The sequence below is a fragment of the Equus asinus genome, chromosome 7 (assembly GCF_041296235.1).
Source record: "Equus asinus isolate D_3611 breed Donkey chromosome 7, EquAss-T2T_v2, whole genome shotgun sequence".
NCBI lineage: Eukaryota > Metazoa > Chordata > Mammalia > Perissodactyla > Equidae > Equus > Equus asinus.
In genome coordinates, this window is record NC_091796.1 from 74,155,930 (window position 1) to 74,172,573 (window position 16,644).

Genomic DNA, 16,644 nt, shown 5'->3' on the forward strand with positions numbered 1-16,644 from the left:
AGAAGTTAAACTGTCTGTATATTTTATTTACACTGTACTTTTTCAACCTGGCTCTATTAAAAAGTTATTTGAGAATTTATCCTCAACTCCCTCCCTTCTCTAATACCAAAATAATAAAGTACAGATATAATTATAGTGTTCCTGAGCAGCTAACAAACAATTTATTCAGAGAAATAACTTCCTTACCAGTATAATTCATCTTATTTTCAGTTTAAGAGTTTAAGTTGTGTTTTTTTCCTCCAAGTGATCAGCAATGAGTATTCTCTTCATTTGAGGGCTGTCTTGAAAGATGATTGCCAGAATTTCATAAGAATTTCATAAGTATTGACAATAATGGCATATTGAATCTGATTCTCCTTGTGTAAGACAACAGCCTCACTTCTTTCAGATTGTTTCAGATTCCACGAGAGTCTATCCTCGAAGTTAGCATTCTCTACAAAACTGAAATAGGTACAATTTGTCACAGATTCACCTCTCTTCTAGGATGGCCTCTCGTCCAGGTTTGGGTCTCACAGCCTTCCATGCCAGACCTGGCAGTGTCCTACCCAACACTACTCTGTATCTACAGTTTAATTGTAACTTTTAAAGACTGAGTTTTTCAAGACTCGAAACAAATGGTGAAATTTTTCCTATAGTGACAGGTGACTGGAGAAATATTTTGGGACAGGTACTTCCAAAGAATTATAAAATGGCAGTATTTATAGAGATCTTAAGTATAATAACTAGTTTGACTTCAGTTTGCTCATAGGTCCTCAAATTATAAGCTGCTACTCACTCTACCTTCTCTTCAGGCCAACATTACCTCCTCAAAACAACCCAGAACCTTCTTTTTGAGGAAGATTAGCCCTGAGCTAACAGCTGTGCCCATCTTCCTCTGCTTTATATGTGGGATGCCGCCACAGCATGGCTTGGTAAGCCGTGCGTAATGTAAGTCCACGCCAGGATCTGAACCGGTAAACCTGGCCCGTGAAGTAGAGTGTGTGAACTTAACCACAAGGCCACCAGGCCAGCCCCTCACAAACTTTTTGACGGTTGTCCCTGAGTAGAGATTGAGAGGGTTCCAGAAAATCCATAAATATTTTTTCCTAGTAATTCCAGAAAAATTTATTCTTGCTCAGTTAGTCTCCCTAGGGTAGGCCTGACTACCCACGCAGACTTTTAGACCGCATCCCAGGCATCTTTCTATCTTTAGTACAAATATTTTCCAATGGGAATTAGTTTCAACTTTTGATCTCTGCAGTATTATTTAGTACAGAAACATACAAGGTAGGCAGAGAAACTTCTTCTTATACAGAGAAAAAATGAAGTTATTATTTCACATTTTTTGGTCAAATAATGTACCTTTGGTCATTTTTAACAAACATTGAGCAAGTGACTCCCTACTGTGTTCCAGGCACTCTTCTGGGTGCCGGGGATAAATTAGAGAGGGTTTGAGAGAAGTTAAAGCTCTTGTTTTTTTCCAGACTGTGTGGAACCTCAGTCAGTGGATTTTAAAAATACTTTGAAACACCCTAGTATGTATAATCTGCCAGACAGATTTCACTCTTTGAAAATCAGTAATAATTTCTAAGTAAGTAGTAGGATTAGTGAACTTTGTTTCAATGAAATGTTAATAGTGAATTTTTAAAAATCAATTGTAAAGTATAATAAGGAAATTGAGAAAAATTACTGATAATCCTACCATCTAGAGATAACCAATTTTGGTGCAGTTTTCATATACATGATTATCCTGTACATAGGATAAGAAGACACAAAAGCTTTGTGTCTTATTTTTCCACTTAAATCAACAACTTTTTCCTGTGTCATTACAATTCTTGTAAGCAATTTTTATGTCTACATAATAATTCATCATATGGATGTACTACAGTTTATGTAATCATTTTCTTATTGTCAGATATTTAAGCCATTTCCTTTTGAATGCTGTTATCATAAATAATACTACCTGCCTATTTTATTATTTCCTTAGGATGCATCCTACAACAAGTAATGCTAAATGAAGGGTATGATCATCTTTAAAGTAAAGAAAAAATAGTCACACTGCCCTCCAGAAAGACTGTACTAATTGACATTCCCACCAGCAGGGTTTACCTGTTTTGCTGCACCATAGCTGGCACTGATGAATATTATTTGACCATAAATTTGCTAATTTGATCATTTTTAATAGGCTATGTTTTTAATGAATTCTGAGCCACACTCATCAAAGACAGTAGATCAAGATTTTTTAAAAATCAATATAAATATGGAACAATGTAAAAATTCCAAGAGTGGTGAGTATATGATCATGTTCTTGGAATGCAAAAATTTATTTCATACAAAATCAAAATGCAAATCCTGTGTCTTTTGGGGGAAAAGCTCAGAATGCCATTTAAAGTATGAAACTTATGAAATATTAGTTTACTAGGTGAAAAGATACAGCAGAAAAAATAAATATAGCTAATGAAAATGTACATAAAATTGCTACTGTGGTTTCAGAAAACTGTGTTAAAGATGAACGTGGTGGTTAGATTGCAAGATTTGCTTGCAATAACTGTGCATAGAGATAGTACATAGCTACCTTGAAAAAGAACCTGTCCCTTGCGAAGCTCTCATTTTAGTTTGTGTGTGAGGACTGGCACGTCTGCCTTTTTGCAGTCTGGCTTTACTCGAGCTAAGTGTGTGAGGGCTGTCTGAATGCCAGATCTGAAGAGGCTGTGTTTCTCCCAGTTCCTTCTGCCTTCAGTTGGAGCTGGGCCCCCGTCTCTAAATCACATTCATATCATCAGTTCTGCAAAGAACTTGGATTGCTCTCCAGCTCACTAAGTCCCTCTCTTTTTTTTAACCACATAAAAGACAAGAATTGCCAAGAAGCAAATCAAGAGATATGTACTCATAATTCAAGGTAGCTTCAATGGAAACATTTTATCTTTGTTTTCCTAATACATTCTTTAAAAGGTTTTGTAGTTCAAAATTTCCCTAACTTCTTTCATGGGAAAAGAGATGGGAATCGTAGCTACCAATTGTACTATTTAACCAATGAGATTAAAAAATTAATAGCAAATGTGTTTTTTAAAGATTGTAAATTACATATAGAACTAGATAAAATAAACTTAAATGTTCGTTGACTGACTTTATGGGATTCTGTCAACATTACTTTTTGGTCACAGGTAACTTTTGTGTTTCTCAGGCAGAAACGTTCTCCACCAGTTTCACACAACTTTGATTCAGGCCCTATATTACCAGCCTGCTTCCCAGGACGGTGTCCCCTCCCACAGCCTAAGGAAAAAGGCCGGCACGGAAGGCCCCGCCCCCCTGAAGAGGCTCCTTGTTTCTCGAGTCGCTCCCCTCTCGTGGCGCCAACCTGTGTGGAACTCGCAGTTGCCCCGCGCACTGTCCCATCTCTGCCCCTGCTACAACCCACACGAAGAACGCCTCTGCTCTCCTCTCAGCTGGCCAGCTCCAGAGCCTGGCTCAGGGACGTCACCTCCTCCAGGAAGCCCTCGCCAACACACTGTCCCCTCTGGATGTGCCCCTCCTTGGTGTGCCCACAGCCCCGTTCTTTCAGCACCTCCCTCGAATTATGGCTACCTCAGCCTTTTCACTTTCACAGAGTAGGCACCTGGGAGCTTCCCCTACAACGTGAAGCGTCATCACTGTTCCTGCTGCGATTTTCTTGTCGCCTTCCTTCCGGAGCCTTCCGTAGGACTCGCTTCCACCTCCTGTCACCTGCAACCAGGCAGCACCTCCAGACTGTTCTGAGTCCCCTTAAACAGGACGGAACGACGCGCGCTCCTTTTCCACCTTCTCTGAGGGATTATGCTCCTACGCTAAAGAAAATAATCTCCTTCAGCTGAGCTCAGTCGCAGACGGGAGCCGGTCGTACACACGGCCGCCCGGCGTGCGCCGGGGACTGAGCATCGTGCGGGGAGCGAGGTGGGATTATCTTACGGGGCCTCGACGCGCGGGTTTGGATTAATCTACAGATTTTCCCGTGAAGCGCTGAAAGTGAAGGTCAGGGGAGCGGCGGAGAGAACAGGGACGCGAACTCGGGGGCTTAAGGCGGCAGGGCACGCAGGCAGCGCGGGAGCGAGGCAGGGACCGGCGGCGCCGGGCGGCCCGCGCAGCCACGCCCGCCCCCAGGCCGCGGGGCACGCGACGGCAGGCTCCAGGGGCCGACGGCCGGCCCGGGCTCGGCCGAGTCAGCCTTCCGTCCCCGCGCGGGGGAGCCGCCTTCACGCCCAGGCCGCGCCAACGCCCCGGCCCCTGAGTTTAAAGGGCGCGCGCGGAAGGAAAGAGCCGGCTCGGCCCAATTTGTTCAGCGCACCAAGTGCGAACGAATTCGCCCGCCCCTGCGCCCTACTGGAGTCGGGACACCGGGCCCGACCAGCCTTAGGACTCCAGGAGCCAGCGAACAGCCCACGCAGCTCCCCTCTCGCACCTCCCCGGCCACGCCCCAATCTTTCCTTCCCCACCCAATTGGGAGTCCGCGCTGCTCATTGGTCGCGCTCCCTGCCAATCCTGTGAACGTCGACGAATCCCACCCTAGGAAAGACAAAGATCGCTAAAAACCTTACACCTGGCCCGGGGGGAGCGCGAGCCTAACGCCCCCAAGCTGCCGGCGGCCCGGGCTGCTGGGAGACGTGGGAGGGGCCTCATTTGCATAACGGCCGCCCCTCGCCTCCCCGCGGGGACCGGGGTCCCGCCCCTCACCCAACTGGAAATCTGTTGGGCCAGGGACGGGTCACTCCGACCCAGGCAAGCCTGGGGCGGGCGGTCCTGGGAGCCGATTGGCTCCGGGCGTTTCCAGAAGGCGGCAGGGAGGCGGCTATAAGAGCGAGGAGCCGAGTGAAGGGAGCGGGAGACGCTGGTTGCGCTCGCGGCGTGTGGCGCGAAGCGACCGTTGGTTGACGCCGGGGACTTTCTCTGCTGGGTGCTCTCGCCTAACGTCGCTTGCCTGTCTTTCCGTCAGGATGTCTGCCCGCGGCCCAGCCATCGGCATCGACCTGGGCACCACCTACTCGTGCGTGGGGGTCTTCCAACATGGCAAGGTGGAGATCATCGCCAACGACCAGGGCAACCGGACCACCCCCAGCTACGTGGCCTTCACCGACACCGAGCGCCTCATCGGCGACGCCGCCAAGAACCAGGTGGCCATGAACCCCACCAACACCATCTTTGACGCCAAGAGACTGATCGGACGCAAGTTCGAGGACGCCACGGTGCAATCGGACATGAAACACTGGCCGTTCCGGGTGGTGAGCGAGGGCGGGAAGCCCAAAGTGCAGGTGGAGTACAAGGGAGAGATCAAGACCTTCTTCCCGGAGGAGATCTCCTCCATGGTCCTCACTAAGATGAAGGAGATCGCCGAAGCCTACCTGGGGGGCAAAGTGCAGAGCGCGGTCATCACCGTCCCGGCCTATTTCAACGACTCGCAGCGCCAGGCCACCAAGGACGCGGGCACCATCACCGGCCTCAACGTGCTGCGCATCATCAACGAGCCCACGGCGGCGGCCATCGCCTACGGCCTGGACAAGAAGGGCTGCACGGGCGGCGAGAAGAACGTGCTCATCTTTGACCTGGGCGGCGGCACCTTCGACGTGTCCATCCTGACCATCGAGGACGGCATCTTCGAGGTGAAGTCCACGGCCGGCGACACCCACCTGGGCGGCGAGGACTTTGACAACCGCATGGTGAGCCATCTGGCGGAGGAGTTCAAGCGCAAGCACAAGAAGGACATCGCGCCCAACAAGCGCGCGGTGCGGCGGCTGCGCACGGCCTGCGAGCGCGCCAAGCGCACCCTGAGCTCGTCCACGCAGGCGAGCATCGAGATCGACTCGCTCTACGAGGGCGTGGACTTCTACACGTCCATCACCCGCGCCCGCTTCGAGGAGCTCAACGCCGACCTGTTCCGCGGGACCCTGGAGCCGGTGGAGAAGGCGCTGCGCGACGCCAAGCTGGACAAGGGCCAGATCCAGGAGATCGTGCTGGTGGGCGGCTCTACCCGCATCCCCAAGATTCAGAAGCTGCTGCAGGATTTCTTCAATGGTAAGGAGCTGAACAAGAGCATCAACCCTGACGAGGCGGTGGCCTACGGAGCCGCGGTACAGGCAGCCATCCTCATCGGGGACAAGTCAGAGAACGTGCAGGACCTGCTGCTACTCGACGTGACCCCGTTGTCCCTGGGCATCGAGACGGCTGGCGGCGTCATGACCCCACTCATCAAGAGGAACACCACGATCCCCACCAAGCAGACGCAGACCTTCACCACCTACTCAGACAACCAGAGCAGCGTGCTGGTGCAGGTGTACGAGGGCGAACGGGCCATGACCAAGGACAATAACCTGCTGGGCAAGTTCGACCTGACCGGGATTCCCCCGGCGCCCCGCGGCGTCCCCCAGATCGAGGTCACCTTCGACATCGACGCCAACGGCATCCTCAACGTCACCGCCGCCGACAAGAGCACCGGTAAAGAAAACAAAATCACCATCACCAACGATAAGGGTCGTCTGAGCAAGGACGACATTGACCGGATGGTGCAGGAGGCGGAGCGGTACAAGTCGGAAGATGAGGCCAATCGCGACCGGGTCGCGGCCAAAAACGCCGTGGAGTCCTATACCTACAACATCAAGCAGACGGTGGAAGACGAGAAACTGAGGGGCAAGATTAGCGACCAGGACAAAAACAAGATCCTCGACAAGTGTCAGGAGGTGATCAACTGGCTCGACCGAAACCAGATGGCAGAGAAAGATGAGTATGAACACAAGCAGAAAGAGCTTGAAAGAGTGTGCAACCCCATCATCAGCAAACTTTACCAAGGCGGCCCTGGCGGCGGCGGCGGTTCTGGAGCCTCCGGGGGACCGACTATCGAGGAGGTGGACTAAGCTTGCACTCGAGTCAGCGTAAAACCTCTTTTCCTTTCTCTATTTTTTTTTTCTTTTGTTTTTGGTTCTTCTTTGAAAAGTCCTTGTGCCAAGTAAGAGATCTGTTGTTGGAAGTCTGTAGCCCGGTGTATGCATACGAAAGGAAAGGTGCAACAACTTAGTTTAATTATAAAAGGTTAATTCTAAAGTTTGATTTTTAAAAACATTATTCGAGGTTTCTCTTTAATGCATTTTGCGTGTTTGCTGACTTGAGCATTTTTGGTTAGCTTAGTTAGTGCATAGAGATTTATTTGAGATGGGAAACTTGAAGTTTGCTCACGTGCTCTGTGGGAGCTTGGTAACAATAAAATATATAGAAGCTTGAATTGTTTATTTTTATGTACTACTTTAAGACTAAAAATATTGCAGTAATGTTAAGGACAGGCATTCTTTTTGCAAATACATGCATAAATACAAATTTAAAGTAAAGCTGAACTTGATCTCAAAATTACTGTCTTGGAGTTTTCAATTTTCCCTCCTTACTGTTTTATCTATGTTGGTCTTTAACTAAGCAAGCTGTTGGTACCAGGTGAAATTTATCTAACCTTATCTTGTTCAATTCTCAGATGAGATTCCTGCTTTGAATTACCAGCAATTTAAGGGGAGAAGATCTGGGTAAACTTTTTTCCCTTTTTTAATACAGAAACCAGACTAGTGTCTTCCAGTGTGCCCAGATTCCCAAGGCTTGGCTTAAATGTTCAAGTGAAAATCCGCCTGAATATTCCAGCAAAATACAAGCTAAACTCTGGGGTCACGTATAAAATGATTCTTTCTCTAAACAAACAAAAGCTGGGGCAGGAGTTACCTTCTCATAATAGCCCAAGGTAGTGTGAAACAAGTTGCTTTCTGTGACATAGATGCCTGAAGCAAGAGACAGCAGGCAAACTTTAATAGTGTGACCAAATTTAGTCAAACTTGTTTTAACTTTAATTTTCTAGCAAAAGAGCTCAACTTCTGAGCTCATGACAAATTCCATAAGGATATGTTTCCAGTAGTTAAAATTTCTTGGGGGATAGGGAGAGAGAATACAGATTTTTTTTTCTGATTTTAGAATCATAATGCTTTTACAATACCTGCCTTAAATCGCTAGAATACATTTCTTTTTTTAAAAGACAAACTGCAACATAGTCCTGTATTTTGTTAATATGCAGCTTGTCCATTTTCCTATATATGTGACTTGAGATTGTTACAGATAGGAATATTGTACCCCTTTGGGACCCACTATCCTGGGCTTAAGCTTTAATCCACTTCCGTGGGAGAAGGGGGTTCCTGTTTATTTTTTAGTGGAATGACCTTTCTGCTTTGTTTCGATTTTTCCTCTTCTTCAAGGGGAACTTGGGAGAAATTCAGTAAAGCTGATTGAAAAATACATATCTAACCTAATGTTTTCACCTCATGTAGACACTTTGCTATCTCTTTCCAAGTGATGTAGATTTGCTTCATGTTGTTCATAAGATAGTGAATTATGGAAGTTGTATTTTTAACTTAGTAGTGGACTCTTAAATATCATGCAGAGAGATTAATTTTTGAAGTAATAGAACAACTAGAGAACAAATTAGCCTAAAAATATTGGACTTTGGTAATGACCCCGTCACACAAGAGCTGACTCTTACGTACATATAAGTTGTTTTCTTCTTTTGGGAAGTCTCACTTGGGTGGGGGGAGGAGATAAGGCAATTGTGAAATTGCTTCAAAATAAGCTTAAAACAATTTTTAAAGGTAATTGCTCTTAACACTCTGAAAAGCTGAAGATAACTCAGGTTTTTCAGTGCTGATGCCACGCTGGAAACGTTTCAGCAGGAGGCATTAAGGGTGTTTCATTGACTACAGATAGCATCACATAAATATTTGACAAACTACCTTGGTACTAACAGAATCAGGTGAATAGTAGCCTTAGAGTGACATTTAATGTGAATTTTACCAAGATAGTACCCATTCTATTAACCTTTTATTAGTCCTTTATTTGTTGAAAGTGTTTATCCCTTGCTCTAACCTCAAAATATAATGAGGTCTTTCTGTAAGTGCAATATGGTATTAATATGACTCATTTTAGACCTCACTTTAGAAGGGATTCGTTTCTAAAGTATCAAAACAGTGACCAGTGGTAGTCTCTCTGATCCTGTGGCCTGGCCTCTGGTAACTTGTTATAACACTAATATATATTTATGTAGATACTTTATTTTTGGTTATTTTGAAAAGTAATTTGTAAAACCCCTAGCCTTTGGGAGGGTTTTTAATTTAATTCTGTCTTCTCAAATTTACCTAAATATGAATATTACTAAGATAAAGCCACCAAAGCAGCCGTGTTTCCAGGGGTCACTTGAAACTGGGTAACTCTTGGGAACTCCTTAGAAGATGTTAGATCAGCCATAGTCAGATAACATTGGAAAAAGTACTTGATGTTAGGATGAGGCTAAATTACAGTTTAAGGAATAATTAGCATCACTTGAACTTGAAAGTAATGACTTATACTAGGGACTAGTGGTCATGACTAAAGCAAATGCAATGCATATAGGATACTAAGGGATTGCCAAAATACGCTTCTCAGTACAGGCACTTAAATTCTTACCCGAGTTTCTGATTAATGCATTGTCCTTGTTTTGAAGTAATAAAACTAGACACTTACTGAAATAAGACACAACAGGTTGTTTACAGTATTTGAGACGTGTGAAATTTCAAAACAAGCTCACTCTAAATTTTTTGTAGTATTAATTTTATATTTATCATTGAAATTAAAACTTGACTTGTACATTAGGAGACGTTAATTCCATGTACATATTTGAACTTATGCATAATAGGATATTTAATGAATCATCTATTCAATATGTCAAGGAGACTTAATGAGAATTTCTTTATCCTGTCTGTAATCTTAAACAGGAATACAACCTGGCTATCTAGATCAAATCAAAAGATTTCTTTTTATGAAGCTCAAATACTAGGCCCATGATGAGGCATTCACCTATTTTAAATTGAATGTAGTTTATAAAAGTTGTGTTGTGAGGCATGTTCCTCTTGCTTTTGAACACTGGAATTAAATTGAAGTTCTAAAGAATCTGAAATCCATGCCTGACAAGACAATTGCTAAGGGACTGTATATGTTTAGGTTAAAGAACAACAGGAATGTTCAATTGTTTCCGTATATTTAATTTATAAATAGGTATGAGAAGACTGTTTCGGAGGACTATCCTTAAGCATTAAAATTAGATACAGAATTTCATATCTTGAAGAAAAAGTATGGCTCTTTTGGAAAAAAAGCCAGGTATTTATTCTAGATATAGCTCTTGGAATGGAAATATTTTAGGGTATATGCATTTCTGAACTTTAATACAGTGATACTTAATGTTGAAATGTCTTTAGATCAAATAAAGTAGCCATAGGCTCCTTCCTCTGCCCCTTTCAGTATAGATTAGGTTGTTTGTGAATTCAAGATCAGGGAAATAAGCAACCAAAAATAGAGTTGCTGTTTCTAATACTGGCATGGCTGTTTTCTGACATGTTAATTTTGTTTTTTCTGATGTGTTAATTTTTTAAAGGCAGAACTATAACACTATGAAAACTTGTCCATTATGACTTTTTCATAGTATAAGCATGCATTATATTCAGTTAATGTTTTGGGCCTAAAACCTGAAATAAGCAATTTAGTTCTATGTTTTATGACCTTGAGAAGTTTCTCTTAGGCAAAAAAAAAATCTTTCCCTCACAGAACACTTGGAATTATTAAATATTTAGATGATACCTTTATCCCTACTTTATAACATCATGGATGGTTTGTTTCTAAAGGGAAAATTATAGTATTTCCATTTTAGGTTGTGAGCTTCTAATGTCATTCAAAAAAAGACAAAATTGGTGAAAAATCTAACCTAAGAAATGAGTAGGTCACTTTTTAAATAATGATTTAGAGCCATAAAAATAATCTTTTATTCCCTTTTGTTAGGGTCTAGTAATACAGAAGTATGAGATGGTCCCTTCAGAGTTATCAAAGGTTTCTTTGAAATACTATGTCCCTCTAGCACATTTGGAATAACTTGTCATGTAATTTTTATATAGGTCATGTTTTGGGTTCTCAACTCTGAGTTTTACCTTAGTTTTGTACTTTAGACAGCCTGAAGTTAAACTGTGGTGAAGTATAAAAGATCTTTGGTTTTCTACTAGCATTTCTTCGCTCATTGGGATAAACTGAAGAGGTTAACTGAAGAGTGGCCTTTTTAAAATTTTTATTGAGTTAATGATAGGTTACAATCTTGTGAAATTTAAGAGTGGTCTTCTTGATAGTGGTGGGGTGAATGGACTCCATCCAGAGCTCTCAGCCGTTCTCAGGCCTTTCTGGAGTTTCAGCTCATTATTTCTCCCTGTCCTCACCACCCCTGGTTATATACACTGCTTAGTGAAAAACTCTCCGTGACTTCCGTGTTCTTATTCCTCTTCAAGTGAGTCGTCTTCAAAAAACCAGCCTTGAGGCCATAGCCTCAAAGCAGCACTGCCAGTGTACAGGTGGGTTTCCATATATCCGAGCCAACTGGATCAGCTGCCAGGAATGGACTCAAGCGAGTGGAACGTGAATCTAGGTGATTACAATTTTATACCACTATAACCAGTGTTGGTGTGTGGCCAAGTCATGAGACTGGGAGGGCCAGGGTGGGGGAATGTCTATTGCCATATTTTTGAAGTTTATGGGAGTACACAATCACCAGCTATTTACTGAGCATCTCTTAACGTTTATTAAGCTGTGGGGATAAAACAAAAGCAGAATATATTAAGCATTGCCAATCATGTAGTGCCATCCAGCATTGCTTACATCAGTGTTGGAAGGAAAAAAATAATCAGAATCTGCCTATCAACTCAGTTGCAAGAAGGAATTACAAGACACATGATTTGAAAAGCGTAAATGTAAAAATATCAGTTGAACGTCCATTGACACAAAGCAAGTTTCTTTACGTTGGGCAGCACTAATTTTGCTTACTTATTAAGGGTAGCGCTTTACACGCTTTATTCCTCAAAAATCCTCATAACCCCTGACTAGGGTATCTTCAGAAGCAAGATCAGTGTTGTCTTGCTCTTGGTCCCACATCTAGTTATGCAGCAGAACCAAGTTCTGAAAACCTTATTTCCACGCTTCCTCCCCTCAACCCCCCCCCGCCCCCCCCCCCCCATCAACCTAGTCCCAGTCTGGATTTGAACTTAATCTAGTGCTAACCAAGTTTGGAACAAAAGGATCTTCCCTATAGAACTGAATCTAGTTACTCCAATTAAAAAGGAAACAGTAAAGTGGTTGACTTCACGGTTGGAAGGCCATGCAGCGCTGACCCTTTGAGAAGCATCACCTGGGCAGCTTTGCTATGGCTACGCCAATCAGCCAGCGCCGCACAGGAGGCGAGAGCGCGGACGGAGCCACGCCGGCGCCGAGGTGCCTCCGCTCCAGGTCGCCCGCCCGCCGCGGCGGAAGCACGTCCCCGCCCCGGTTCGCCCTCAGGCCGCGGGGTCCGGCGCCCGCGGGCGGTTGCCTCCGCAGTGCCGGGAGGCGGCCCCGGCGAGGCCATGCACCGGGTGCCGGAGTTTTACTCGCGGAGGAAGCGGCTGGACGGCCAGGCCGCGATGCGGCGGGATGTAAGTGCCGCCTCGGTCGCCCCCACGCTGGCGGCCGGTGACGGCCGGCCCGCCGCCGCCGCCCCCGCCCGGCCCGCGGCGCCCGAGACGGCTGGGTGGCGGGGCCGGGCCGCCCGGACTCCTTCCGCCGCGGCCCCGCCCTCCTCCGCGGGCGGGTTGCCGCCTGAGCCCCGAGGCGAGCGGTACTCAAAGAGCTACGGGCATATTTGCCTGCAAAAGCAGAACTATGAACGTGTACCCGGGAAACGGTCAGAATTGAATTCTGGCTCCCTACGCGGATATTTAGATAGTTATGAAAGTCCCACCTCGCCACCTCTAATTGGTTGGTTGCAATATAAATAGCCCTACTGGGGACGACGCCGTCCTGCTGTGGGTGGGATCCCCTGGTGGCGGGGCGGGGGAATGCTGGTGGGTTGTAGCCGCCGCTCGGTGAAAAGGGTAAACTTGTTCTTTGCGGACGTCCTCTGAAGGGCGGGCTCCGTGTTAAACAGGCTCCTCATATTAGGGGGTGTCTGACGCCTCTAGAAGGTTGAGGCTGCTCTGGGCGTCAGTTTATTGTGGTCTGAGTCCCAATTAATCGCTAAATTGCTATGATGAGCCCTGAGCTAGTGCGGGCTAAGTGAAGTTTTCTTCCTTCTCTTTCTCCCTTCCATTATTCCTTTCTACTGAAACTACACCTAAAAGCAATTTTAAAAAGGATAAAATCCTAGCTTCAGATTAAGAAAAGAGAACACTTTAAGATCCTACATCTTTATTGAATAGAGTTAAAGGGCGACTAGTGGAAATTATTATTGAAAGTTCATTGTGACATGTGGATTCCAAATTGAACTTTTAATTATTTTTGCTGCAATCATTTCATTTTACAGCAATTGGGATTACGATTAGGGATGTGGTACTGGAAAGATGAAACCAGAAGTCTTGAATTCAGAAGGTAAATTTTAACGAAACTTTATTATAGCGTTTATAAAATTTACATGTGCTTGGGGTAAAAAAAATAATTCAAGCAATACAGAAGAGTATAAAGAATAAAAGAAATATCTGCTGAAATCCTACCACGGGAGATAACCAGATGACGAGCAGCTTTCCAGATAGCACTTTCTGATAACATTTGGTGTTACAAGCGTTCTCCCTGTCTGTGTCACATTCAGCGAGTGTGATGTTTCAGGAGCTGCTCTGTGACACATCTATCTGACAGCAAAAACTGAAATCACTGCTCTGGAGAGGACAGATTATTCAGAAATACTGAAATAAATATTCTACGAAACACAAACTTTAGATTTTGACTCTAATATAACATTTAGACTTTATGTTTAATTGATGTTAAATGTCATTATATTTATAATGGAACTATAAATTTCACGTGCTTAGCCAACTGCATTCCTGACCTCCAGCCCCATTTGTCCCACAGCCTGAAAGACGTATCCGTGTGAATCTGTCACAGCAACCTCAAACACATCACCAGTTTTGCCTCTTTTATCCTGTATATGAGTGAAGGGCAATCCCAGCCATCAGTTAACCACCCAAGCCAGACACTTGGGAGTCAACCTAAGCACCTACCTCTCCCTCCACCTTCACATCCAGGTACCACATCTTGTCAATTCCATCTCTTAACTATTTTTCAGTCCTGTACCCTTCTCTCTATTCCTACCAACGTGGACTTAGTTCTGACTCTCACAGTTTCTTACCTGCATAACTATCTCTAATCTTCCTACAACTAGCTAATTGGTCCCCTGCCTCTTGTCTTCCTCTGCTTGAATCTAGTTCTATTGAACAGGTTCAATAAACATCTGGTAAGTGCCTGCTTTGTGAAGTTCTGTAGATAGCTCCAGGGACATGCAGATGAGTAAGACGGTTCCTGCCACTGAGGAGCTTACAGTGTGGTCGAGGGAGACAGAGTATGTGGCAGAAAGGGCCTTGGTGTCAGACAAATCTTGGTTCAAAATGTCAGTTCTGCTACTTACTGGCTGTGTGACTTTGGCTCAATTGCTTAATCTCCCTGACCTTGTTTCTTCACCTATAAAATGGGGATATTAACACTCACCTTCCATGGCTGTTGCAAAAATCAGAAAAATATGCAAATATTCAGGTCATAATAGGTGTACAGTAGACAGTGTCTCGTATTGTTAGTTTAGCTATACACTTTTAATAGAGTCAGCATTTTCTCAATGGAGATTAAAATTAGTTTTTTCTAATCTAATAATTTTACCTTGTAAAATTTACCATCTATTGCAGCGGGTGTAATATGTTCCCATTAACGTAAAACTCTATTTCTATAACTCAAAAAGGCAGTTTTATAAAGTGGTTAAGAATGTGGGCCTGGAGCCAAACAGTCCTAGATTTAAATCATCTTAAACACCTTTGAGCTGTGTGATTTGGCCAAGTCACTTAGTTTTCCTCAAACAGCTTAACACTTTGACATCAGTTTGTTCATCTGTAAAACTGGATTAACATGCAGGTGTTTCAAAGGGTTGGTAAACTGACTATCACAGTGTCTGGTACACAGGAAGTAGCTGATAAATGTTATTAGAAAGTGATAATCCGGAAAGCTGCTCAAAAAAAGGCAGGGGACCAATTAGCTGGTTGTAGGAGGATTACAGATAGTTATACAGGTAAGAAACTGTGAGAGTCAGAACTAAGTCTGTGTTGGTAAGAAGAGAGAGAAGGGTGCAGGACTGAGAAATAATTAAGAGATGGAAGTGACAGGATGTTTGGATGGAATTGACAAGATGTGGTACCTGGATGTGAAGGTGGAGGGAGAGGTAGGTGCTTAGGTTGACTCCCAAGTGTCTGGCTTGGGTGGTTAACTGATGGCTGGGATTGCCCTTCACTCATATACAGGATAAAAGAGGCAAAACTGGTGATGTGTTTGAGGTTGCTGTGACAGATTCACACGGATACGTCTTTCAGGCTGTGGGACAAATGGGGCTGGAGGTCAGGAATGCAGTTGGCTAAGCACGTGAAATTTATAGTTCCATTATAAATATAATGACATTTAACATCAATTAAACATAAAGTCTAAATGTTATATTAGAGTCAAAATCTAAAGTTTGTGTTTCGTAGAATATTTATTTCAGTATTTCTGAATAATCTGTCCTCTCCAGAGCAGTGATTTCAGTTTTTGCTGTCAGATAGATGTGTCACAGAGCAGCTCCTGAAACATCACACTCGCTGAATGTGACACAGACAGGGAGAAGGACAGCAAGATAGCTTTGGGATTAGACAGAAAGATAATCATGGGAGTCAAAGTACATGTTAAAGCACAAGAAAATGCGGTTATAAATTTTAAGTGCCAACGTTTTCTTTTCTCAGTCTTCATGTATGTATTTAAAGGCCATCTCAATCCTCTCTTCATATCATGAAAATTGGACCATATGTTTTACTTATTGACCTTATTTGTAAATGAAGTTAATTTGTAGTATTTTTCAAACTAATTTTCAGTGCTAATCTAATAATAACCCACCCCACGTGGCACTATTTCCTGTATGAGCCTACTGATAAATTCACAAGTAGTTTCACACTGACTTTCTTATTCATAAAATAGTCATATTCATAAACTAAAATTTCTTTTGGTTTGTTAGCAAATTATTCTTTTAAAAATGGCTTGATTTTATTTCCACTAATTTTGGAGAATATATGTGGGATGGTATGATTTAAAAGGTAGAATGTATGACATTGTTGAGCAAAAATAGCCAGATATAAAATTGTAAATACTATATGATTCCGTTTATATAAAAATTTAAAATAAGAGGCAAAACAGAACTGTGATGATAGAGGTCAGAATAGTGGTTACCTTTGGGGCGTTATTAACTCACAGCGGATGGGAAAAGGCACAAGAGAACCTTCGCAGGTGCTGGAAATGGCCTATGTATTGATCTGGGTGGTGGTTACATGGGTATACATATAGTAAAAAATCCATCCGGCTGTCCACTTAAGACTTATGCACTTTACTTCACATAAGTTATTCCTCAATTTAAAAAGTAAAAGAAAAGCAAACCCAAACTCCAGACAGTGTACACAAATTGCGGGCAGTTAGGAGAGATGGGGAAAGGAATACCATGAAGAATAGACGGGGAGCAGGCTTTTTATGGTGAAGCTGCTTTGTGTCTAAGCAAGTCTGTGGGAGACCCCTGAGTACCAGGATCAC

General features: G+C 43.9%; 2 protein-coding genes and 1 non-coding gene across 4 annotated transcripts in view; 2 read left to right on the forward strand and 1 right to left on the reverse strand.

The window, feature by feature from the left end:
* Positions 1-241: 241 nt before the first annotated feature.
* Positions 242-310, reverse strand: LOC123287507 (small nucleolar RNA SNORD2). Its single transcript, XR_006530830.1, has one exon. It is a non-coding gene; the product is annotated as a small nucleolar RNA SNORD2 (small nucleolar RNA).
* Positions 311-4,511: 4,201 nt separating this feature from the next.
* HSPA2 (heat shock protein family A (Hsp70) member 2) lies at positions 4,512-7,344 on the forward strand. Its single transcript, XM_014855288.3, has one exon. The coding sequence runs from the start codon at positions 4,947-4,949 to the stop codon at positions 6,855-6,857; it is 1,911 nt and encodes a 636-aa protein (XP_014710774.1). The 5' UTR covers positions 4,512-4,946; the 3' UTR covers positions 6,858-7,344.
* Positions 7,345-12,243: 4,899 nt separating this feature from the next.
* PPP1R36 (protein phosphatase 1 regulatory subunit 36) overlaps positions 12,244-16,644 on the forward strand; it is a 40,123-nt gene continuing 35,722 nt past the window's right edge. The window contains exons 1-2 of one of the 2 annotated variants that reach the window (XM_044773752.2): positions 12,244-12,500; positions 13,367-13,431. In XM_044773752.2, the coding sequence (XP_044629687.1) occupies positions 12,432-12,500; positions 13,367-13,431 (134 nt within the window). In that variant the 5' untranslated portion in view covers positions 12,244-12,431. The remainder of the gene's footprint in view (positions 12,501-13,366; positions 13,432-16,644) is intronic. The other variant, XM_070513780.1, reaches the window with a different exon arrangement.

Bases quoted from the DNA above. Each gene is read 5' to 3' on its own strand.
- HSPA2 (XM_014855288.3), top strand. From the start codon at position 4,947: ATGTCTGCCCGCGGCCCAGCCATCGGCATCGACCTGGGCACCACCTAC.